This window comes from Punica granatum, chromosome 3 (assembly GCF_007655135.1).
Source record: "Punica granatum isolate Tunisia-2019 chromosome 3, ASM765513v2, whole genome shotgun sequence".
NCBI classification, from domain to species: Eukaryota; Viridiplantae; Streptophyta; class Magnoliopsida; order Myrtales; family Lythraceae; genus Punica; species Punica granatum.
The window spans coordinates 35,669,626-35,693,847 of record NC_045129.1 but is presented as its reverse complement, the minus strand read 5'-3'; the positions used below and the strand labels follow the sequence as shown (position 1 = coordinate 35,693,847).

The 24,222-nt window shown below is 37.9% G+C and overlaps 2 protein-coding genes and 1 pseudogene across 16 annotated transcripts; 1 reads left to right on the top strand and 2 right to left on the bottom strand.

The window, feature by feature from the left end:
- Positions 1 to 1,038: 1,038 nt before the first annotated feature.
- LOC116201166 (putative receptor-like protein kinase At3g47110) lies at positions 1,039 to 2,133 on the bottom strand. Of its 2 annotated transcripts, none has more exons than XM_031532296.1 (3): positions 2,000 to 2,133; positions 1,767 to 1,871; positions 1,039 to 1,592 (listed from the first exon to the last, which is right to left on the bottom strand). In XM_031532296.1, exons 1-3 carry the CDS (start codon positions 2,046 to 2,048, stop codon positions 1,447 to 1,449), a joined length of 300 nt encoding a protein of 99 aa, XP_031388156.1. In that variant the 5' UTR covers positions 2,049 to 2,133; the 3' UTR covers positions 1,039 to 1,446. The 2 variants fall into 2 exon arrangements, with proteins under 2 accessions (XP_031388156.1, XP_031388157.1); XM_031532297.1 differs by having other exon boundaries at positions 1,039 to 1,589.
- On the bottom strand, positions 1,071 to 7,131 carry LOC116201167 (annotated as a pseudogene).
- A 7,452-nt stretch (positions 7,132 to 14,583) lies between these two features.
- On the top strand, positions 14,584 to 21,533 carry LOC116200947 (mitochondrial inner membrane protease subunit 1-like). Of its 14 annotated transcripts, none has more exons than XM_031531957.1 (8): positions 14,596 to 14,692; positions 14,880 to 15,178; positions 16,961 to 17,133; positions 17,317 to 17,501; positions 17,594 to 17,818; positions 18,577 to 18,687; positions 19,445 to 19,496; positions 21,259 to 21,533. In XM_031531957.1, exons 4-7 carry the CDS (start codon positions 17,385 to 17,387, stop codon positions 19,484 to 19,486), a joined length of 495 nt encoding a protein of 164 aa, XP_031387817.1. In that variant the 5' UTR covers positions 14,596 to 14,692; positions 14,880 to 15,178; positions 16,961 to 17,133; positions 17,317 to 17,384; the 3' UTR covers positions 19,487 to 19,496; positions 21,259 to 21,533. The 14 variants fall into 14 exon arrangements, with proteins under 14 accessions (XP_031387815.1, XP_031387817.1, XP_031387813.1 ...); XM_031531953.1 differs by lacking the exon at positions 21,259 to 21,533 and adding an exon at positions 19,710 to 20,169; XM_031531956.1 differs by lacking the exon at positions 21,259 to 21,533 and adding an exon at positions 19,707 to 20,169.
- Positions 21,534 to 24,222: the final 2,689 nt, after the last annotated feature.

Here is a 24,222-nt window from a genome sequence, read left to right as displayed (position 1 = left end):
TCAAAAAGAATTGTCCCTCGAAGAAGTGCAAAAATATGTGGCAGAAGGGGAAGAGAAGTTTAAGCCTGCGTGTTTCCTTGAAGACATTGTTCATGTTATTCTTTTTACTATTTCAACAGTATCGTAGCAAACTCACTGTATTTTTGCAAACTTCACTCGCTCATGTTTAAGATTTGAGAGAACAGACCAAGAATTGGAGTGGAATGGATCTGTTCATTAATCATCAAAATGCAAAATAAATAAAAGTGACTTCTAACTGAATTCTTGAGCACAATGGCCCGTTACTAACAACCTACTTGACTAGAAAGTAAAGCAACTGACTTCCTAAAATATAGCACAACAGCTAGTTGCCCCTAAAGACTAGGACCTCAGTAAACTGAACAGAAAAAAGCATTAAGACCTCAGTAACAGTAACAGCTCAAAATTCACTAACATTCGCCTTCTAAAGTATGAGCCGCACACACACCTAACTTTTCTCTAAGAGCTTCAAGCCGACCAACATGAAATGACTTAGTGAATATATCTGCAAGTTGGTTGTCTAAATTGCAATATACCAGCTTCACTTCACCTAATCTATGCACTTCCTTCAAGAAGGAATACTTAACTTTGAAATGCTTTGTTCTACCGTGAAAGACTGGATTTTGTGAAATGGCCAGAGTAACTTGGTTGTCCACAAACACCTCTATGTTGTTCTCTTGCTGCAGATGCAGATCATTCATCACTTTCTTCAGCCATATTGCTTGATTCACGGCTATAGTTGCTGCAATGAATTTAGTTTCTGTAATTGATTGAGCCACTAACTCTTGCTTCTTTGAACACCACGAAAAGCACCCTGATCCAAATGTGAAGCAATAGCCAAAAGTTCTTCTCATATCATCCACTGATTCAGCCCAATCACTGTCAAAATATCCCAACAACTTGAACTCCTTGACTTTACAAAACTTAATCTCATATGAAAGAGTACCCTTCAAATACCTCAACACCCTCCTTATAAACGTTTAGTTTGTTTTGTAAAAGAAAAATCAGAAATCTACGATGAGAAATCAAACAACATCACAACATTCAACTCATGAGAAAAAGCAAGCATATGTAATAGTAGAATTAGAGTCGAACCACAACATTACAACTTACCAAATACATTCTTAAAACAAAGTGAAAGTACACTCATTTAGATGTAAACATAGACTGTATCTTTTACTGTCTTCAATATCCTCAGCTTCTGGTAAGCTTCTTCCTAATTGCCTACATAGCAGCTACAACGTCTCTCGTGCTCATCCTGCCACTTGGAACTTCGGAAGAACAGACCAATCCTATTTCCATTATCAAGACCAGACACTCTTGAATCTTAAGGAACCTGTCGTGGCTCCTTCGAGTTCTCCTGATGTTGCGGCCATCATCCTCGTCGTGACTCTCCCGGAGCAAGACAGAGTCAATTATCTGCAGAACTCACTCCGGAAAGGCTGCCTTGGCAAAGAGATGAAGGTTCAGCCCATCACTGAACATGTCATCGGCGGGCCTCTTCCCTGTGAACATCTCCATGAGTTGACACCTCAGCCTCCGCTCCGTACTTTGCACCGATAAGAATTCATCTACTAATTACGTATATGATCAAGACCTTATGACATCTATATGCTTTGACTTTCATGAACAATAATCATTTCTTGGGCATATTTCATCCCTCTGCAATTCATGTTCTGCTCAACGAACAGAAAAAGATATACAAGGAAATGTAAAGGAACATGGTTAGGAAGAGTTTGGATAATTACCGGGTGCAATATAACCAGGAGATTCTTTTACTCCAATAGAACTTGTCAGCACAGAAATCAGCTCCCTAGCAGCTCCTGGCATGAACCTGACCAACCCAAAATCACCTACATGCCCAGTCATTTCACTATCAATGAGGACACTGCTTGGCTTAAGATCGCAGTGCACTATGGGTGTTTCGCATTGATGATGGAGATAATCTAAAAGCACAAGCAACATCTGCAGCAATATTCACCCTGTAGAGAAGACCTAATTGCCTCGGTATAACCTCTCTCTGCACTCATTCCAACTTGCCCAAAGAGGAAGGTATGGTGCCTAGAAGATTGTTTTTGCTCGTGGACTGGTGAGCCAACATTGACAAACTCCCGAGGGTGTGCAGGACCTCTCCGGTGAACATATTGTATGCGAGATACAATTCCTTCACTTTTTTGAGATTTCCAATTTCGGAAGGTCTGCTACCTGAAAAATTGTTGTGCAACACTGACAACACCTCCAGATTTATGAGATTCCCGATACGACTAGGCATGGTTCTGGATAAAGCATTTCCTTCCAACACGAACATGTCAAGAATGATGGACAGATTGCCGATGCATTTGGGCACTTCCCCTCCAAAATTATTATTACCTATACCAAGATAATTGAGATTTGTGGCATTTGTCAAGGAGCAGAGGAAGTCGAGGTCATTGGCTAGCCCCCTTCCCATATATTTTCCACTAATACCGAAAAAAGAGGAGGTTACTCATCTTTTGGAAAGACGGAACATCCCCCGTGAAACTATTGGATGTAATTTGAAAATAATTAGTTGGGACATGTTGGATATCGATTTGGGGATAGATCTAGTGAACCAGTTATACATTGGAGATTTGGAAGAGCGATGTCCAAGTCCAACGGCAAGGAACCCGCCAATTGGTTAATGGCCAAATCAAGAGCTTCCATGGAAGAAATGTTGGTGGGTGACGAAGGAAAATTTCCAACTAAATTATTTTGCACAAGAGAAAGAAAAATTACTTGAACAATTTCCAAATATGCTTTATACTTATTTACTATATAGTTGTAGCCAGATAATTCACAAACTTAACCCTTCAAAGTTCAAATTTCAGTATAGGAATTACTTCCATAACCATACATGTTTTTGTTAAATACAATATTCTGAAGTATTCACAAGAAAATGAAACCCTTGTTTGGAGAACTGTTCCTAAAGATGGTTTTCTAAAGATAATTTAAAACGAGATCTTGAAAGCATCAGAAAAGTATTTCTGGTTGTTTCAAAGGTTTCCCAATCTTTGAAAAACTAAGTACAAAAATGTGATCATTATTATGTTAACCTTACCTGGCTTAACACAACTATTTTCCCAAAAGAATTTCATAACAGTTTAGTTTTTCTGGGAACAAGGAACCTTAATGGAGAAAAGTCCAACATACAGCCCCTTAACTTTGAAGGACAACTCCAGCTTCACCGTCTCATATCATGTCATATTCCTGCCAAAATCACAATATATAACTGAATAAAACCTTGCTATGCTGACTCCAATTTAGCTTTCACAATATAGCAACCATCAATGAGTAGAAGATTGGTACATCATGTTCTCTCACTGCACTTTACCTGAAACTTGAACTAAGACACATATAACAGATGTGGATCAGGAAGCCCTCTCCCCTTTCTCTTTCTTTCCTATATCCTTTTTTTTTTTTTGGTTTTTACCCCAAATGGCCTATGGTTTACTCGTTTTGTCAAATCTATCATATTTTTTTTTTAATCAGATATATTCCATGGTTTATCAAATCTATCCCGACGTTATCTTTTCCGTCGACATCTAACGACCATGCTGACGTGGCATATGGAGGGATAGTGGGCCACACTTGCCACATGGGCACCACGTCAACATGGCCGTTAGATGTCGACGGAAAAAATAACACCGGGATAGATTTGATGTAAAAAGTAAACCATGGAATATATCTGACAAAAAAAAACCTACGATAGATTTGACAAAACGGGTAAACCATGGGCCATTTGGGGTAAATTCCCCCCCCCCCCCCCCCCCCCCCCCCCCCCCCCCCCATTTTAATTTTTCCTCTTTTGAAGGATAAGCAAATTTAAAAAGGAAGCAAGGTCAATGGCACCTTATCTGTATGGTGCTCCATGGTAATATCACACTTCCCAGTGGCGACATCCCAGATTTTGACTTGCCTATCGCCACTTCCACTCGCAAGTATATTCCTGTGTTTAGTAATTATCAATTAATATTTAAGAGGTCAAGTCCCGGCAAAACTTGCAAAAGACAGGGATATCCCCAGCAATAACCTGAACTCCTTGTTCCAGGCAAGACAAAGCACTGAATCTGTATGACTACCCTCCTTGTACTTAATGGATGCCTGAAAATGAGTCAAGGGAGAATTACAGAAAGCAGAAGAACAACAAAACAATAGGAAAATATATATAGAGCATAGAAGCATCCAGAAGTCCATTTCTCTGGGGACCTCAAGCTTTAGAAAATGGGTGAAAGCAATGTACCTTCTTCCCTTTCTTCTTTTTCTTTTTCATCTCTTCCTGGCCACCTAATACAAGGCATGGTTCCACTGCATCAATCTGCAAAAAGTAAGGAAAAAACAGTTGAATTCTCTATCAGCTCGCTATACAGTACAAGTTTTTAAGGAGTGAAGCTCCACAGAGTACATACAACATCAAGATCCCAAATCTCAATAGCAGGGTCCATTGAGCCAATCGCAATAAAAGTCAACATATTAAGAAAAATTATAAAACATCACAAAGAAAGTCAATTTACATCCAAACTTTGAGAAGCAAAAGTATTAGTTAACCACCACAGCTTTACTAGAATCCAGCATGAGCAGAGTTCTGCTTGTCAAGTGTCCTAACCTTTCTCTCCACCTTTAAGAGGACAATCAAGCCATTCTGTGCAGAGTGGAAAACCCGAAAGAACAATTTCATGGTGTACATACAAATTTGTATCTCCATCACCGACATCTTCTTGGAAAACATGAACCTGCTTAGCACAATGCATTCAAATATAAGCACTATCATTATTTGTCAGAGCAGTAAAAACAAAACAGACATGCAAAAGCTGACCAAGAGACGCGAAATTGAAGTAGGAGCATGAGAATAGAACCCGGCTTGAGGCCTCTAGGGTAAGAAATGATAAAAGACTCCTAGAAACTAGTGTCAAGACCATTAATACTAGGGTTCAAAATCTGGATAACCCTAACCCCAATTGCCTGATAACTTAAAAGTCTAAACCTAAAAGGCCCAAGCCTTATTGGAATATAAATATGATAAGAATCATAATGAATATAAATATCACAAAATTGTAGACTTAGTGTACGCTCCTGCACCATAATACATACCTCAAGGTGATTGTATTCTTCATCAGTCCGTGCACAAACTATAACAGAATCAGCTGGGTTAATTTCCCTGTCCTCGAGCTCTTCAGAGTCATCATCCTACAGGAATAAGGAGTGTCATATATATCCACATACATATACATAGAGAGAGGGAGATTCAAGACAGCAAAAGGAAACCCAAAAGTAGATTACAAAATAAGAAAAGCGCTTACATCTTTATCCTTTAGGTATGGGTCCATATCATTACTAGGGTAGTAGAGGTTGCCAACGCCAGTGCCAAACAGCTCTATCGCTGCACAGGATCCAATTTAATCTGATGAAAAAAAAAGTCTAAGAGCATAAATCATAATTTGTCAAATTTTTACAAATATAAAAGCCCTTAAAATGCACTCAGCAGCTTAATTTCCCTAGAGCATCAGCATAATCAACCGAGCCTGGTACTGGTTAATCTAGACTTAAGTAGAAAGATAGAAAGGATTAATTTTTTGTTGAAGATCTCAGCAAATAGACAAACCTTCATCCTCTTCATCATAACCATCCATGTTGAGCTCCTTCAGACCATCGGCTAAGTCCTCAAGAGGGGCAGCTGATTTTGCCATTTCGATTGCTTGACAAGTGCATCTGCTGCAGATAATGCATTTGCAACTTCGTCATCCTTCCCTGACGCATCAACATCCATATTTTCATCGTCGCTGCCATCATCTCCACCACATGAAATTAAACCATATCTTATCTTAGCAAACATACATATAATTCTGCACTATCACTTGTTTGGCGATGAACAATGTCCACTGCACAGAATTTGACAATACCCACAAAAAGCTTTCATTATTCAAGCAGATTCCACCCAAAGTAACCCATCGAGTTAACATATATCGCTCAAATAAAATATTTAACAAACTTCAATAACATTTTATGACATCACCGAACATATCAGTTTAGTCGATCCATTAGCATTTCCATCCAAATTTAAGAATGAAAATAAAACTACAAGAATCGGTTTAAAATCAAGTAAATCACTTCAGTCTGCAATCAAATATATGACCTTCAAATATAACAATTATCCAAAAACTAATTGATATGAACATAACAAGCTGTATACAATAGTGTCTAAATTTACTTTTTCTCCATTGCGCGACTTCTCAACATTTCCTCGATGCTTTCCTGCAAAGGTGGCTCAGCCACCTCCGGGACAGTCTTTGGAGCCCCTCTCGGGACCCATGAGATTGCTGATATCATTCTTCAATCTGTAACAAAGTAACCTATCAAACAAAATTTCAACTATAAGATAACAAAGTAAGAAAGACGGCAACACAAAAAGGGGTGGCCACCGAGGCAGCCGAAATTCCAGCTAATCCATATAGAACAATCGCCAATAGCAGTTTGCAACCCCTACTAAAATTGAACCTTTGATTGTATATTTCGCAATTCGTTGAATTAATTTCTGGATAAAACGCATTTTTTTTCCAGCTCGTTTATTCCATGGCATTGAAAACGTTATTCTTTACAAAACTATGAACTGCTTAACTTCATTACATTACATAGCGGGATCAGCATGTGCGATCAGACAGGGGCAGCCGCAAAAGAGAATCGCCGAATTCATATAAATGTGAACACGACAAAAATGAAACAAGTTGCAGGACCCCATACAAACCTAGTCACTGGTAGTCGAGGTGCCGTCTGCGGCGCAGAGGCCTGGCGTGAAGGGATGGAGATACGGCCGGGGAGGTAGAATTAGAAATCAGCAGCTGGCTTTGGAGTAGGGGGCGAGGAGCAGCTCAACGCGACAGCGGGCGCCGACGGAGAAGCAGCTTGGCCCAGCACTGAGCGTCAGGGGAGGGAGCAGCAGGCGTCGAGGGAGGAGCAGGTCATCACACATTGAGTGCCAGGGGAAGGGAGAGCAGGAGCAGCTGGCGCCGGAGTCGGCACGGGGTCGGGAAGGGAGGAGAAAGAGGCGGCAAGGTTGCAGGTTATAGTAGGGTCTTTAATTTGGATTTGGGAGATTGAATTTATTTATTTATTTATACATCATATTTGTGTTATTATTATTCTCAGGGAAAGGTACAAGAACCACCTTACAGTTTGAACTTTATGACAAATTACACCTGTAATTTTTCAATTATTTATTTATTTATACATCATATTTGTATTATTATTATTCTAAGGGAAAGGTACAAGAATCACCTTACAGTTTGAACTTTATGACAAATTACACCGGTAGTTTTTCAATGGATAAATAATACCACGTAATTCATTTCGTGAGACATAATAGAACTCATCATTAATTTTTTTGTCTTCAAACTTTTCATTTTGTCATTATTATCCAACTTTCAATAGTTTTTTAATTTGATCCTAAAATTCAAAAAAAAAGGAAGGAGCTAGGGTTAGGGCCATCGGTTGGCGATTCCGACTCCACCACCGATGTCGCATGCACCCACAGAAGATGTCGACGACCATGGAAGTGGGGTCGAAGCAACATATTAGCAGCCCCGCCCCCGAATCGACCAGGATCTTGAACTCGAGATCCTGATCAATTCGGGGGCTAAGGCTACCAATCGGCGACCCCGATCCCACCTTGAGGCTTTCGGCATCCTCTGTGAGCATCGGTAACCTCGGCGGTAGGATTGAGGTCGCCGACCAACGGCCCAAGCCCCTTCACCCTTTTTTTCAAATTTTATGATTTTGCAAAAAAGTTAATAGTTTGAGGGTAATATTGAAAAAAGAAAAGTTTGAGAACCAAAAGTGATAAAAAAATTAATGGTAATGTCCATTATGTCTCACAAAGTGAACTGCGTGGTGTTATTTATCCCTAGAAAAATCACGGGGTACAATTTATCTTAAACTCAAATCACAATTGGGATTTTTATACTTTTCCCTTATTATTATTACCAATATTGTTCTAACACGTGCATTGCACATGCTTATCTTTAATAGTAGTTATTGACATTTTTAGAGTTTTCAACAATAGCAAAAATTTCGAATAATAATCTTAATATATTAGCTTTATTTTAAATAGTTTAGTGGTGATTCTCTTATTTAAAGCCTAGTTATTAGAATCGGATTGGACCAGCTGGTTGAACTGGTTGGATCAGGAACCGACACCTCCATCGGCCTAGTTCTGTTTAAAGACCAAAATGCACGTTCAAACCCATGAACCCATAAAACTAGTTGATTTCTCAATCGAAATCCCTAAAACTGGCCAGTTCAATCAGTTCCCTCCAATTGTGTTAAATGAGAAAAATTGAAGCGATGTAAGGGAAGTCGAACACAAGACCTCTCGCTCCCTTTATGTGAAGTTGCACACCCTCTAGACCATTAAACTATCAATTTCTCGTGTTGAATTTACCCTTTACATGATTTTATAAGCATTTTGTTAAGTTTTGCAATACAAATGAGTGGATAAAGATACTTTCTCTTTCTATTATTTATTTATTTCTTCTTAATTATTATATAATTTTCAGTTATCATTACTAATCATAATTTTATTAGTAATATATGTATTATATAATTTTTAATTAAACGTGCGGTCCGACCTATCGAACTCGTAAACCTATACCTCGATCGGTTCGACATTCGGTCTGGTTCTGATAACACTGATTTAAAGTGCATTAAATATTTATTTAATCGTTAACATTATGAAAATTTAGTAAGGTGGTGTTTGGTACATGAGAATTTATGTGAATTTTCAAGAAAGATTATTTAAATTCTTACGGCATATAGGATTCCCATAATTGGTTGGGCAATGACAATCCATATTTATACTCTCACAATCCATATTTTCAATCTCATATTCCGACTAGAATAGTAATGTAGATTACCATGGGGTAAGAGGGTGAATTCCTACCTTAATGAAAATGAGCATTATTAGTAATTTAATTGTCAAGAATCCATCAAATGCCTTCTAAGTCCATCTATACAAACTTGTACCTGTAAATTCCTTTTTCGAAAATAATATTTGTTATGTCCTTACTTTCGATATCAATTTTGTTTCCTACTATGTGACCTTGATTTTGTAAAATCATTGTCGTGTAAATTTTTTGGAAATCCTATACGTAAGTGACTGGTTATTTTATTTAATATGCATTCTATTTATTAAACTATCAATATAGTTTGAAGCTATATTATACATATATCATTTTGAATAGGGGAAATTACGCCATATAGCCCATTATTTACAAGTTTTGTCAAATCGATCATATGTTTTTTTTACAAGATATATCTTATGGTTTACATTTTACTCTAAATCTATCCCAACATTATCTTATCCGTTAATAAAACGTTAGTAGGCTCCAAATATATCCCATGGTTTTAATTATTTCCTTAAAACTATCTCATAATTTTAATTTTTTTCTCAAATCTATCTCGGATAAAATGGGTCACAGTGGCAAAATCGTTAAACGTTGACAGAAATATAATGGCATAACAGATTTGGAGCAAAATGTAAACCATGAAATATATCTTCTAAGAAAAAATTCATATGATAGATTTGACAAGACTTGTAAACTATGGGTTATATGGGGTAAAAACCCCTTTTGAATATACGTTTTAGACTTTTTTTTATTGTGTTATTCAAAATTTTTATTTTCACATGTAAATTTTTTTTAATGTTCTTTTAAGTTTATGTGATAATTTATAGGGTAAATTACATTCTCATCTCTTGTGATATCTCTTGAGATATTGCTAAATGACACTTTACCCCGCTTTTTGACAAAAAAAATGACACTCTACTTCATTTTTGATAAGAAATTGACGTTCCACCACCCCATTGACTAAAGAAATTCTTCTTGTCCTCATTCTTTAATCCATTTTTCAATTTTATCCTATTTCGTTCTCTTATTCAATATTGTTCTCAACTTGTCACGGTTGGTTTACTTTGGTTATCATGTTTGAGTTTCTATTAAATTTATTGACGTGAAATTTTTTTTCAAATGAAAAATAATCTTAAAAATAAAGAAAATCAACAATATAAAAACAACTTTGGGTACTTTGACCGGTTCTATGACAACTATTAATTCCTTTAATTATTTGGGGTGAGGTATAGCTCCGAGAAGTCCTTCCCTTTGCATCGATATCAAAAAGTAGGACTAGTAAAATATTTTTTAGGGGTAGAGTCTCTCGTAGTCATACTACCACCTAAAGTTATTATTGCCAGAGTATTGCATGCAACTTTCACAAAAGTGATGGTGGCTTCTTGGAACCACAAGTTTTCTATATAATTTGCTAATATATAACTTTTTTTTCCAGAATAACAAAAGAAGTTTTAAAGATTAATTAAATAATAAATGACAACAAGGAGCAAATGAGGGGATGGCGCAGGCTGCCACCTAGGCAATACAACAGGAAAACATAGCTGGGAATCATCTCTTGGAATAGGACTACGAAGGGTTATGAGCATTTGTTGGTTGTATAGCCTTATATCTAGATCATCGAGGGTCTCAATGAATAGTCTTATCGTCAACTTTGAGCAAACTCTTTAAATTTATAGTAATTTTTCTTTATTACAAAAGTTTTCTATCAACAAAAATATTGCATGGTTATAGGCGTCTCTCAAGATCAAGATATCTAAAGTAGCAGTAAGATATCATCGAAAGCATCAACTATTATTGGACAATTACTTTTTAAAATTTTTGAAATATATATTATTCTTCAAAAATATTGTACATCATTAGATCAATTGAAAAATGAAAATTTAAACAATAAAACAAGGTGGATGAACCATGTAATATCAAGAATAAGGTCAAACAACAAGAATTAGGATGAAATTGAAAATCATTCAAAAGTTGAGACTAGAAAAGAGTTTTCTCATTGACTCAAGATGGCCAGTGGGTGGAGCATCAATTTTTGCCAAGAATGAGATTCAATGCCATTGAATAAAATCTTAAGGGAGGGAAGTGTATTTTATCATAATTTATATATGTCGTTAATTAATTATTTTCGAGTACGAATTATAGTAATATTTATTTTCATGTTCTATTACACAATTTATTGTTTTGAATGACAATAGGTATAATTATTGCATTATGATATCTTTTTAGTTCCTATATATGAATGTATATCTATACATTAAGTAATTCAAAGTATCTCTCGCTATACCATAGTGAAAAAAATACTCTTACCAGAGCCTCCTATTCAAGCGATAAGAAACTTCCAAAAGCCTCCAATTCGTGCGATGAGGAGCTTCCAAAAACGATCCATCAGCTCATGATTGATCTCCAATTCACGTCCCTTATTAATATATAAATAAACCTTATTAAATTATTTTACAATTTCTCAAGTCTCTATTTCTTAAAAATCCAAATTGTCTCATCGAACAACGAAATAAACTTGCTACAAGCTATGAATTTATTATACTTCTAATTTATGTTAATAAAATATTAATTACAATTTATAAATATAAACTCCCGCTCATATTTCTAATTTATATTACATAAAATATTAATTTAATTTTATAAATGTAAAAGTCCCGTGCATTGCGCGGTTAAGCGGATTAGTTCTCTTTTCGTTAGATTCAAAATTCTTATTTTCTGAGGTGACTTCTAATAATTCATATATTTCTCAATTAAAATTTTAATAGAACTTATTTAATATATTTATTTTCATACTTATTTATGTATCGATATTAATATGTCATTTATAATATCAGCTTTTTGGTAAAAATTATAATATAATTTTAGAATTACATTTATAAATAATATTTATGGTTTGAGTGCATATATAATATTATTTTATAAATAAAAATGGACTATTTTAACCGCATCTTATGCAACCCTATTTAATGTGAAGTGCAGTTCATTTTACTATATACTAATTTTTTTATCCCATGCGTTGCACCAATTTATTTTTATATATTCATAAACCATTTCTTATTGTAATTATATACATTTTGAAACATAAATTTTTTCATTAAAATCAATAAAAAATTTCAATTATTAATTATAATTTTAAGTATTATCTTAACATTTTTTGTTAAAAATAAGAGTCAGTCAATTATTCTTTGGGCACATAGCAAGTTAATTATTATAACAATATTTTGAAACTATTTATTTAAATTGATATTGATCATCTTATTTTTGTTAGTCATCAATATAGATTGACATATATTAAGTTTACTAATAGAATAAAACTTCATTTCCCTATCTTTTAAAACAATATTTATGAGATTCTTATTTCTAATTTTTTTTTTATGAGTTTAAGGGTCCGTTTGAAATGTAAGAGTGATTTAGAATCGCGATTCAAAGTGATTTTAACTCTACCCATAACAAAACAAATTACACTCATCAAAGTCAACATAATGGACCCCACACATACATATTTACACCATTCCATTTTAATACAATTCCATAATTACAATATTCCAGTGTTATCAGAACCGGACCGGACATCGAACCGGCCGAGCTATGGGTTCATGGGTTTACGGGTTCAACCGGGGGTTCGATGGGTCGGACCGCTTGTTTAATTATAAAATAAATAAATATTTATTATTTTAAGAAAATAACATAAAACACAAAAAATAGTAATATAAATTAAGAAAAACAGGGACCTTTGGTACTGGTGAAAAATCTTGAGCCGTGTCAAACCAGAGGCTGTATCTCTCTTCTCTACCGGCGCTTGTGCTCCCGTTCCCGTAAATGTTAGAATAGATTCTCCAATATTTCCCTCTTATGTTGCCCAAGAACTAGTAAAGATCCCGAGACACAAACCCAGACCTTGTCGTCACCCATTTTGCCACAAAAAAAAGGATTAAGTTCAAGAAGGAGAAGAGGAAGCTTGAACCTCCTCTGCTCGATCAGTTCAACAAAGACGGACTAGACGGGTGAGAGAGGCGAACTGGCGAAGAAAAGATTGAACTGATGAAGCCACCGATGATTAAACTTGGGCGTGTAGACCCATGTACCTCCGACCGACTCTCTCGCTCATAGACGAACCCAGTGACCCTCTCGACGGAGCTCTCGAACTGCAACGAGGCCTGCTGCTCCGGCGCCGATGACGGCTACGTAGCGAGACGTGTATGGTGGAGGAGGCTTGGTCAAGGTGTGGACTGCAGGGGCAGCCCTTGCGAGGGACCATGAAGATCCAATTGAACTGAAGAGGGATGAAGACTAGGGTTTCACCTGATCTCCTTCAATTTCGTCCAATTTCCTTCAATTTCGCCCGATTTCCTCTAAAAAATGCTGAACCCATGAAACCGCCCGGTTCGATTGGGTTCGATGGGTTTACCCAAAAATCGGCTGGTTTTTTTGGTTCACCGATTTTTTTGTGTATTTTGGGTTTTTTAGCTAACCGAACGGGTCATAGGTCCGGTTTCCAGTCCGACCGGTCGAACCGCCCGGTCCGGTCCGGTTTTGATAACACTGCAATATTCTCAACACCATTCATTTATCTATATGTTAAGATGTTCCCTCCTTTCAGCGTGCCATATTTGATTTGCAATACGGTCCCGTACTGCATCCATCGCCCTACTCCTCAGATTAGGCCTGCAAATTTCTGTTCGCCCTCTCCGCTAGCATTGTTAAAACCCTCCTAGCCTAGCAAAATCCTTAGAACCAAGGGGCAACCTTCGGAACCCTAATTCAGGTGTTCCTCACTTTGAATCGCAAATCGAAATTGAAATGCTAGCTGGAGAAAATACCTTGTAATAGGTGTTGTTGTGCGGTATTTCGTTCCTGCAATGGCCGCTTAAGAAGACGCTCGGTAGGTAGGGGCCCGACTAGAACCTTCGTTCAGGTAGCTCTGCTAGCGATGACAGGGGAGGGCATGCAGGACTCTTCGGGAATTTCGGGCCGGCTTCGCTCTCTAGCTGACGGGTGGCCGTTCTCGATTATTGGCACTGTCGTCAGGATCTGAAGTCGTTGACGAAGAAGAAATCAGGGGATTTGGCGGGCCGGGGCGACACGGGAGGCGCTGCAGGAGTTGCGGGGAGGTAGGGGCCGGCTTCAATGTACACCTGACGGGTGGGCATTCTCGATTGAAGGTGGAATCGACTTCGGCAGCTGTCGTTGCCGAAGAAAGAAGATTAGGTAGGGGCCTGGGCAAGGAGATTTCCAGCGCTGAGGAAGAATGAGCTCCTGGGGTTGAGGGAAAAGGTTGGGGTGGGGGCCTGGGGTGAGTTCAGGGGATAACCTCAACAACGGAAATATTTCCGCCAGCTTTGTTTGACCAATTTTGGTCAAAATCACGATTCAAAGTGATTCTTAGAATCACTCTTCAAATTCAAACGCCACCTAAGCTTCTAGTCACTGTTATCAGAATCGGACCGGACCGATTGGTTCAACTGGTCGAATCGAAAATCGGACCTATGTCTGGTCCAATTTTCTTAAAATCGAAAATGCACAAATAGACCGGCGGATCCAAAAAATCGGCCGGTTTTTAGGCAAACTCATCTAACCCATGTGAACCGGCCGGTTGGGTGGGTTCAAAATTTTTTAAACTAGAAGGACCTAAATGTAAATTTTAAAAAATAAAAAACTCAAAACTAATGAAATGAAAGAAACCCCAGTCTTCGTTCTCCTCTTCTCCGTTACTGCGTTGCAGAGGCTGCAACATCTCGAGCCCTCCATATCGAAGTCTCCAGGTGAAGTTCTGAACTGACGCCTCTTCTTGTCTTCCTCTTCTCCTTCTGTCTCTTCTCGGCTTCCTCTTCTCCTTCCGTTCTCCTTCACGCCTGTTCTCGGCTCATCTCCCAGTCTCAGAGAAGTTCTGACCAGAGTTGCAGGAGAGCTTTTGTCGGACTTTGCTTGATCTTTCTTCTTCTTTTTCAGGAGAGCTTTTGTCGGCATTCCACCGATTTGGGTATTGATTGATGTTCTGCAGTTGCGATTTGGGTATTGATTGATTCTTGTCCAGTGGTTACAAGAGACTGGAAAGAAAAAGGAAAAAAAGAAAAGAAAAAATTGGATTTACAGCTTTTAGTTCGATTTTTACCTTTACAGGAGAAAACAGAATGTATCTTTCTGGGGGTCATTCTTTGTGACGTTGATATTTATTCGATCTACGCCACATTATAAGATGATTGGGGCGTCATTGGATTGATTGGTATTTGTTCCCTCTTTCATGTAAGGTTCGTGCTGTCTATTCTCATTGCTCTGTCTCTCAATCCATTGCAAGTGTGCACATTGTTGTGAAAAGATTTTTTTGTTTGTTTTGTGGCTACAAATTATTGATGAAGCAGTGAGGATCGATCGAACTAGCCTAAATCTATGTTTAGACTGAAGAACATGAACTTAACACAAGCTTGCCATAGGAGGCACTCAAATAATAGAGAGAACTTCAAATATATTTCATTGCTTCATTCTGCTCCAGATACATTAATACATATAGAGATTGGGAAAATGAATCCCATACTAAGTGCACTTATCTTAGAAAGCATAAAAACACTAACTTTACCCCTAAAAACTAAAAACAGTTGCAACTAATAATGGCACCCCCATAAATTCGAATTTGAATTCCCAAAACAATTTAGCAACTACTTTATTTATTATGTTGGACTTCTCCACCAACAAAGATCTGCATCTAATTTGGGCTTGCCCGAGTGGGCTTTGGCTTTGCCCTCTTCTTCTCGAATTTCTTCTTCTTCTCGGGCTCGTGGAGCTCTGGTTTCTCTCAATCATATTTCTTCATGAATATAGTTGAGGTAGCCTCCTCATCAATTGAGGCTCTATATATATTGTTATGTTTTCAATCGTCAAAATCATTTGGGAAGGTATGGTTCCCATAAATTATGCTTAGATCAGATGGAGAATCTCAAAATCATTTATATTTCACCATAGAGCACATAGGTGGCCTGGGGCTGGTTAGATTGCTTAAGGATCACTTGCCTCGCACTTAGATCATCTTAGAGTGTCCTAGGCCATTTACATTGTGTATAATCTTTAGGGTGACCTTTGATCTGTAGAAGTTTGATGTGCATGTCCTAATCAGTTCTCGCTCAATTTGTGTATTAATTAAAGGTCTTCGTTATTTCATCCAAGCAGCTTTTGTATTGATATCATGCTTCTAATCTTTTACATTCACATCCTCGTCATCCTAAGGTCATATTAGTCTTGTTTACGTTAGATTTTAGATCTGCATGAGTGCAGCTGATCGTTGGCGTACTCTTTACTTTAGATTCAAGGACCATTCCATGTTTAGCCTTTATAGAGATTAAGTCTTAGCATCTTCCCATAATTGCATTTCAGTTAGTCCCTTTTTGAAAGCATCTTAAGTAATGCAGTTTTCCCTAGTAAAACATTTACTTAAATTTATATGCAGACTAGGATTACAAATCTAGGATTTTGAGTTGGATCATTCAGGGAATTAAAAGTTCTCTAAAATGTACAAGAACCCTGAAACTAGACCGTGCCAACAAATAACCTCGGTGGCTGATTTTGTCCCATTGTAGTAATTGGTTTCTAATCACCTAGACAGACCGACTAACCTCGCAGGTTTTTGAACTTAGCTGAGCCAGGTTACATGTCGGTACAAATGATGCAAAGGGTGTGCGAACATAAAGTGTGATCCTCAAAATAATATGCACTCTATTGAATATTTACCACATGGTAATTGTACTAAGCGGCTTATTATTGCTTGGTTTCCTAAATTTGCATTTTTGCAAGCTCCATTATGGTAACCATACTCATTTTAGAGATTAGACCCTCAACAACATATATAGTATAGATCAGAACAATATGCCTGTTTATAATGTTGATGATCTCTCAATGTATGAATAAATTGGAAGCCATAATGTACTGAGAAGGAAGGCATAATTCTTTTGTTTTTGCTTGATCAAGCATGAGAAATTGGCATAAACTTTATAAAAATGAGAAATTTGTTTAGCTTAACATTAATGTTTTATTTGGATCAGGATTTTGGAGGGAGAGGATTGAAAGGGAAAATGTTATTCGTACCCTCCTGCCATTCAAATTGAGTCTCTCTCTCTCTTGCTCAGTTGACGAGAAGGGATCCTCTTCTCTTCAGTTCAAACAAGAAACTTCCCAATTCGAAAGGGGTTTTGAGGAATAATGCTCTTCTTGAATCGTATACCCCCCCCCCCCCCAAAAAAAAAATTCCTCGGTCAAAATATTGAGTTAGTGCTGGGTTTTGCACCATATGAAATTTCATTTGCGGTGCAGAGACCCAAAAATCTTAAATTAGCATATTTTCCAATTGAAAAGGCAGCTGTATGAACCCAATGACTTATATGCCCAGACTTCAATGCAGGTTTCATCCTTTTCAAGAATCCCAGAAAGGGATAGATTTATTGCTAAGAACAGAGGAAAGGAAAAGAAATGGCTCTAAGAAATATAGGATTGTGGGCAGTAGAAGGCTTCGAGCTAGCCTTCTCTTTGGCAAAGTTCTGCTGCTGCATCCATGTAACTGGCTCCTACGTAATGTTCCCTGCATTGGTAAAATGTTGAATCCTCATCTCTTCTGTCCATAATCGACCAGAAAACCTAATGACAGGTTGACCTTTCTTTCTCGATACTCTGTTTCACAGGCAATGGGACCCAGCATGCTCCCAACCATCGATCTAAATGGCAATGTAATCATTGTGGAGCGGGCCTCAGTCTGGCTCCAGAAAGTGAGCCGGGGCGATATGGTTGTGTTAACGTCGCCGGAGGACCCGAATAAGCAGGTCATCAAGCGCATTGTGGGCATGGAGGGCGAATCTGTGACTTATCTCATCAAACCTGGAGAAAGTGATGAATGCCAGACTATTGTGGTATGTAGGTGCTTGATTTTCGATTTCCCTTTTTCATGATTTTTCACCCTTGTCTATCCCTTTGTTTGACCAGAGGGAAACAGAGGGTAAGGAAAAGGAAAGGGAGGGGAGGGGGAGTTTCTGAAACGCCATATAAAATTACATGGGATTTTAGAATACTTCCCCACGACTCCCTTTAATTTGCATCCAAACAAAGCATATTTTTTTACATTTGTGTGGCATTTGGTTATTATGGATTTTCTTTTTGTGAAAATTCAACTTAAAAGATCAGGTTTTTGTGGGAATTTGTTCGTTTCTGACCAAGAGCTCAATGTAACTCTAGCTACAGAGATGAGGGAAACAATACACGATATGAAAAGAACATACAGGAAAATAACTATGAGTTGCTTCCTGGGTCTTATTTCTGGTGCATAGGTTTGAAAGCAAGTTATGGGCCCGAGGATTGTTATAACGGATTCAAGGTATTATGCAGTGTGTTCGACTTTAAGTCATTTGGATCTTTGTAATCCATATAGGAAGGAAATGCCGAGCCTATTAAGGGTCTAGTAATTTCGAACAGTTGCACAGTAGATGGCTGCAGAGGATGTCTCTGCTTCTTTTAACTGTACAATGCGGCATAGATTGAGTTTTCTGTCAAAATATATTGAAATTGAATGTTACATTTGTGCGTTTAAAATGGAGATCCTGTTTGGTTCATCTGCTCCTGGTCAATATATTGCTTTTCGATGCTCCCTTCTTAGACATTCTTCTCTCTGTAGGTTCCAAAAGGTAGAGTCTGGGTTCAGGGCGATAACATTCACGATTCGCGTGATTCAAGAGTTTTTGGGGCAATTCCATATGGCCTTGTACATGGAAAATTATTTTGGAGAGTAAGGACGCATTTTCTTCAGCCCTCTCTCTCTTTAAGCTTCAGTTCTTTCTTGCTTGTTTGTTAGATTTATGATGGCAAACTTTTTTTTTGTTTTTGTTTTGGTGATGCATGGAAATGTGTTGGTCAAGTTCATTTTTAATGTTCCATTTGGTATGCTTCATTTTCATGGTTGTATTGCTCTGTTTGTCTCCATCATTGGCTGAAATGATAAGCATTTTTTATGTTTAGTGGCCCCTTAAAGTTTAGTCATACAGAGAAACAATCTACATCTCCGAGTCAATTTATTATTACTATTTTATACAGTCCTTGGTACCTTCCGTCAGTTCTAAGGATTGCAGAGTTTTTTACACTGTGTTCTTTCATTATGAGGACCTTAGGCAAAATTCATTAAATCAGTTCCGTGAAGATGTCAGCTGGTTTGGCTTAAAAGATAAACAATTTATCTAGAAAAAGTACATTTTACCTTTGGTGGCCTTTATAGGTTGGTGGGTTGGCTGTTGGTGGTTTTGCCAGAAGGCTGGGCTTGTTTTGTTCCAAAACAGGAATAAAAGTAGAAATTCGCAGGTGTTCCTTGAATTTAGTAGACCATCAAATAAATGATTGGTAACCTTTTCAATGTTTTCTCTCGAATGTAATTTGGTGGGCTCCTTTATTGGGCATTTTGATGCTCGGGAAACACTGAGTCATTCTATTAGATTCTTGTAATCATATCGCTGCATGATTCCATGTATTAACAAGACAATTCGGGATTGCAGGTCTGGCCAGCGAGCAGGTTTGGATCAATGTGCAATGTATAGATAGACTGAGGTATGCATGTTCGCTCATAAATTTTTCTGTTATGTTTATGGAAGGAAAGTATCATTGCTTGTCTCAGCATTATTGTTGCGATCTTCACTAGTGTGCAACGAATCTTCTTTCCCATGGCTGGACTTTCTTCTGAGGAAGTAATGTCGCTGTGCTGATTTCACCATATATTTACAAACTTTTGTTCCTTCGGGTTTTTGCTTATTTGGGCAGCAGGAAGGAGGGCAATTTTTTGTTTTTTTTGTGAAGCTCTGGAGTATTCATAGAAGCATACAAGTATGTTTCGACCCGAGCATGGGATGGGTGGTATTTGTAACACAGTGAGCTTCTTTCTCACTAAGCAAATTTGCTTTCTCGTTACAAGAAACTCAGCGATTTGTTTAATTGATGAGGACATGGTTGTTAGAATCGCGATTCGAATCGTAGAATCTTACGATTCTACGATTCAAGGGGTGGTTATCGATTCCGATTCTATGGCATCAATCGAAAAGGTAGAATCGTGATTGAATTGCGATTCGAATCGCAGAATCGTAGAATCAGACCGATTCTACGATTCTAGTTTCAAGCCAAAGTCATATGCCCCCTCCTTCCCCCCTCATCTCTCTCATTGTGCAACAGTATTGCTCATCGATTATCTTATTTTATGAAAAGTTTAAAACTTGTCTCCTGACTGTAAGTGATAGGGACTTGGAAAGTTTCTGGAACTGCTTCGAGTTGAGTTTCGACCAATTCCTGATTTTCGTATGGTTTGAGATGATTTAGGCTGAAATTTTTTTGACATTTTTAGATACAAAGATTATTCCAAGAAGGAATAGTGGGATCCGTGACCACGGTACTATATTAATTTTCATTTGAGATTTATCATCGAAAAAAAAATTTCATTTGAGGTTGTTATAGTGGAAGCGCTTTCTTGTGAAGACTAAGCACCATCTGATTTTGACGAACAATTATTTGATATTTACTTATACTATTTCTAACATGAGATTTGGTGTGTGTGTATATATATATATATGCTGTTTTTTTAATTATAGGTAGAATCTTACGATTCACGATTCGATTCTACGATTCACGATTTCACGACCCTCAACCGATTCTAGGTAGAATCGCGATTCTGACAACCTTGGGTGAGGAGGATTTTTAGTTGAAATCCATATTAACAAGCCCAAGCTCAAAGGAGCGTAACTTGGATATATTAAGGAAATATTCTCGTGATATGGAAAGGGAAGATGAGATGTCATGATCTATAGATTAGGAATATTACTATTATAATTAGGTAGTATATTTCATTTAGATCAAAAGATATTTAGAGTTAGATATTATCTTTTATTTTAGTTTAAGTGTTTTAAGTTTCCGATCTTGGAATAATTACATATTTGTTTTTACGAAGTTATATAGTAAGAGTCTAGATTTTAATTTTCTATTTTAGTGTCTTCTTAGTTATCTTAGGACTATATAAATGTCGTCCATATCATTGTAATAGGATGATAGAACTTTATATCTCAGTATCAATAGTATTTCTTAGAGGGGTTCTCTATTCTAGCGTGGTCATTCTAGGTGTTAATTCATTGGGTATGGACATGTTCTATTTTCTTCAAAAATTAAGATTTAGGTGCGAGAAGCCGTAATCCACGCTGCGTTATTAATGCTGATCTGTGGCAGCAGTTTGTTGTCTATGATTTATTTTTATTAGTAATTGATATTACATCGCAAATCTAACTTAAAAAGCACATATAATTTATGGAACTGGTTGATTTCTGTTGTGCAGGCAGGAGTATGTAGACCATAATCACTTTTAGAAAACTCCTATTATCATTTGGTTTTTTGCGTTGAAAACTAGACTTTCAATGCTTCTCAGGGATATATAACTCGACAACATTTAATGACATTAGAAATCAAATGTCATTCTTCAATATCGAATCTGTCATCTTGGTTCTGTTACACAGGCTTGAGGATGTTGGCCATACTTTCTTGTAGAAATTCTAATTCTCATTCAAATTGTTGTGTTGGGAACTAGAATTTCAGATCTTTTCAGAGATATATAATTCAGTCATTTTTAATGAAATTGGAAACCCAAGTTCCTTCAATTTTGATACGTCTTTTAGTTATACAAGTGCAGGTTGGAGTAAATTAGTCACCTCTTATTTTAGAAAATTTCAATTTTCGTTCAATTAGTGGTGTTGGAAATTGGGCTTGTAGAGTTTCTCTTGGATATATGATTTGACAACATTTTATGATATTGGAAACCAAACGTCATTCTTTAATTTCGAATCTGTTTTCTTGGTACTGTTGCGCAGGTTTGGTTATGTTGGTCATACTTTCTTTTAGAAAACTCCAATTATGTTTTGATGAAATATGGGGCCTAGCCCAAATGGATTAATAAGGAAATCAGAGAATACAGAGACGAGACATGATGGCTCTTACAATATCATCGAAAATCAAATGATCAAGTCTAATAGGACAACTAACTAGCCTACGGACTCTGAGAAGAAGTGTTAGAGCATGATTTGATAGCCAATCGATGCATATGTTGCCTTCACGATAGGTATGTTTAATAACTACTGATCAATTACGGTTGAGCAAGGAACAAATATCACTCATAATAGCTGCATTACGGTCAACTTGCTCTCCCTGTGAGCATAGGAGATATGCAACTCACTTAGAGTTAGTCTCAAGCACCAGCCTCCTTGTCCCAATCTCCCAGGATACTTGAGGTCATTTTTTATTATCCATAATTTTGCAAGAATTGAAGTTGCAATCTCGGTATTATGCGCAAAACCCCCAAGCCACATGCCATTCTCATCACGGAGTAAACCTCCAGTCCTTGTAGGACCTAAGTTCCCATTCACAGCTCCATCAGTATTGAGTTTTAGCCATCCATCACTCGGCATCCTCCATCCGATTAGTTTCCAATTCCAAGCCTTTTGATCTGTGCGTGCGTTTGCACAAAGGTTGCATCGAACAAACCCATGCATTACTTTAAAGATCATTGCAGCGCCGTCGAGAGGTTGGGCGAATTGGGGTTCAAAGATGGATTTATTTCGCCAACCCCGGAACAATCAACAAGCCACTCTGAAGTTAAGTGGCCATGAAATGCCTTATAGACCCAGGTGCGAGCAGAACAAGTTATTAATTAGCCATTACTCCTTACTTTCAAGAAAGAAGGATTTGTTGAGATTGATTGAGAGTAGTTGTCTCCATGTGTTTGCAGCATGTGTTTGGACCTGAATTTCGTCTCATTGGGGCCACATGCGTGTGCGCTGTTTGTATGGCTTGAGAGTGTCCACCTTCCTGAGAAACATGCGACGAACAAGCGTGAGAATGAATTACCACTACTTGTTTACGACCCAAAGGTTAAGGACCAGTGAGTTACTCAGGTCTAGGGGTATTAGGTACACCTAGTTTTGCTAAAGCATATGGTCTTTCAAAACCGAGAGTTCCGAATTCGGGGGTTCTATTACGTATGGGCTTATATCCCGTACGCTCTATCGGTACTCTAGTTTATCTAAGGTTTGCCATTTTTAATTTATTTACCGCGTTGATTAGGTGTGCAGACCCGAATTTGCTTTCGTCGGGGCCCGCATGCGAGCGCCTATGCTCAATCTTAGGAGTGTCTACATTCCCGAGGAAGCGTGCCAGACACGCGTGGAAAATAGTCACCACTTGCTTATTTACGACCCGAGGGTCGAGTGCCGGTAAATTGTCCGAGTCTAGGGGTGAGAGGTATACCTAGTTTACTAAGGCATTGGTCGGTACGGAGTCAGAAATTTCGTGCTCGGGGGTGCTGTTACATGCGAGCCTATATCTCGCATGCTCTTTCGATACTCTAGTTTGCTAGGCTTGCCATTTTCGTTTATTTACCGCGTGAGTTAGTTGCGTTCTCCTCGCCTGTTTTGACACCGTAAATTCAATGAGCTAAACGAGGTGGGCTGAGAAATCGAGAGAAAAGTAGGTCCTTGCATCGAGGAATCGGTTCGCTATCCTCGCATTACAGTTTGTTGGACCGTGGCGGTAGACTCTCTATGCAAATTGAAACCGCGAGGTCTCAAATTTACTCTTCTCCAGGTATGCATTAGACTGACTCGATTGGTTCGACTCTCGAACCCTTTGCTCACCGATCAATGATTCTTACAACGAATAAACATGTACAAATAAATAATTTAACAATGTGCCCTCGAATAATTACAAAATACAACAAAATAAAGTACATGGATCTCAATCGGTTTGCGTTGGGTCAATATTTCGCTCCGGTTTACTGTGAGGTTTTGAATGATTGATAAATGAATTAAGGCAATGTGGGCTCAAAGAGTCGGGGGTTGGGTCCGACCAAATCGACGGGCGACAAGAGAATCAATCGATTCTCGAGGTAACCGTTGAAGCGATCGAGCTCCTGGGTGATGCCTAATCACGGTTCACGCATCCGATCCGAGTCGTCTTCTGCATAGACATTACTCAGAACGAGGCGGTGACTCGAAACTAGACCATATTCCGCACTCGGGTTGCACGCGTTCAATGTGAATGGGGGCGTTGGACCCCGTGCTAATTGTTTCCTATGGACTCGAGATTGAGCCGCATCGAAACAACGAATAACAATGGAAAACAAACAAAAAGTGATAAAAACAGATAAAATAGATGAAAACAGACAAAAACTAACAAATACATACAAGTTGTCTATTATGTCAAGTTTACGTGATATAGCCAATTATTAACCGATGTTGATTGGCAAACAATT

Excerpts from the sequence above, each read along its gene's own strand:
- LOC116201166 (XM_031532296.1), bottom strand. The coding sequence starts at position 2,048 with ATGAGTGCAGAGAGAGGTTATACCGAGGCAATTAGGTCTTCTCTACAG. Across the intron at positions 1,872-1,999 it reads AATTAGGTCTTCTCTACAGG|GTGATTTTGGGTTGGTCAGG; the intron begins GTGAATATTGCT and ends CTGGGCATGTAG. Across the intron at positions 1,593-1,766 it reads TCCTGGTTATATTGCACCCG|TAGATGAATTCTTATCGGTG; the intron begins GTAATTATCCAA and ends ATACGTAATTAG.
- LOC116200947 (XM_031531957.1), top strand. The coding sequence starts at position 17,385 with ATGGCTCTAAGAAATATAGGATTGTGGGCAGTAGAAGGCTTCGAGCTA. Across the intron at positions 17,502-17,593 it reads ACGTAATGTTCCCTGCATTG|GCAATGGGACCCAGCATGCT; the intron begins GTAAAATGTTGA and ends TCTGTTTCACAG. Across the intron at positions 18,688-19,444 it reads ATGGAAAATTATTTTGGAGA|GTCTGGCCAGCGAGCAGGTT; the intron begins GTAAGGACGCAT and ends TCGGGATTGCAG.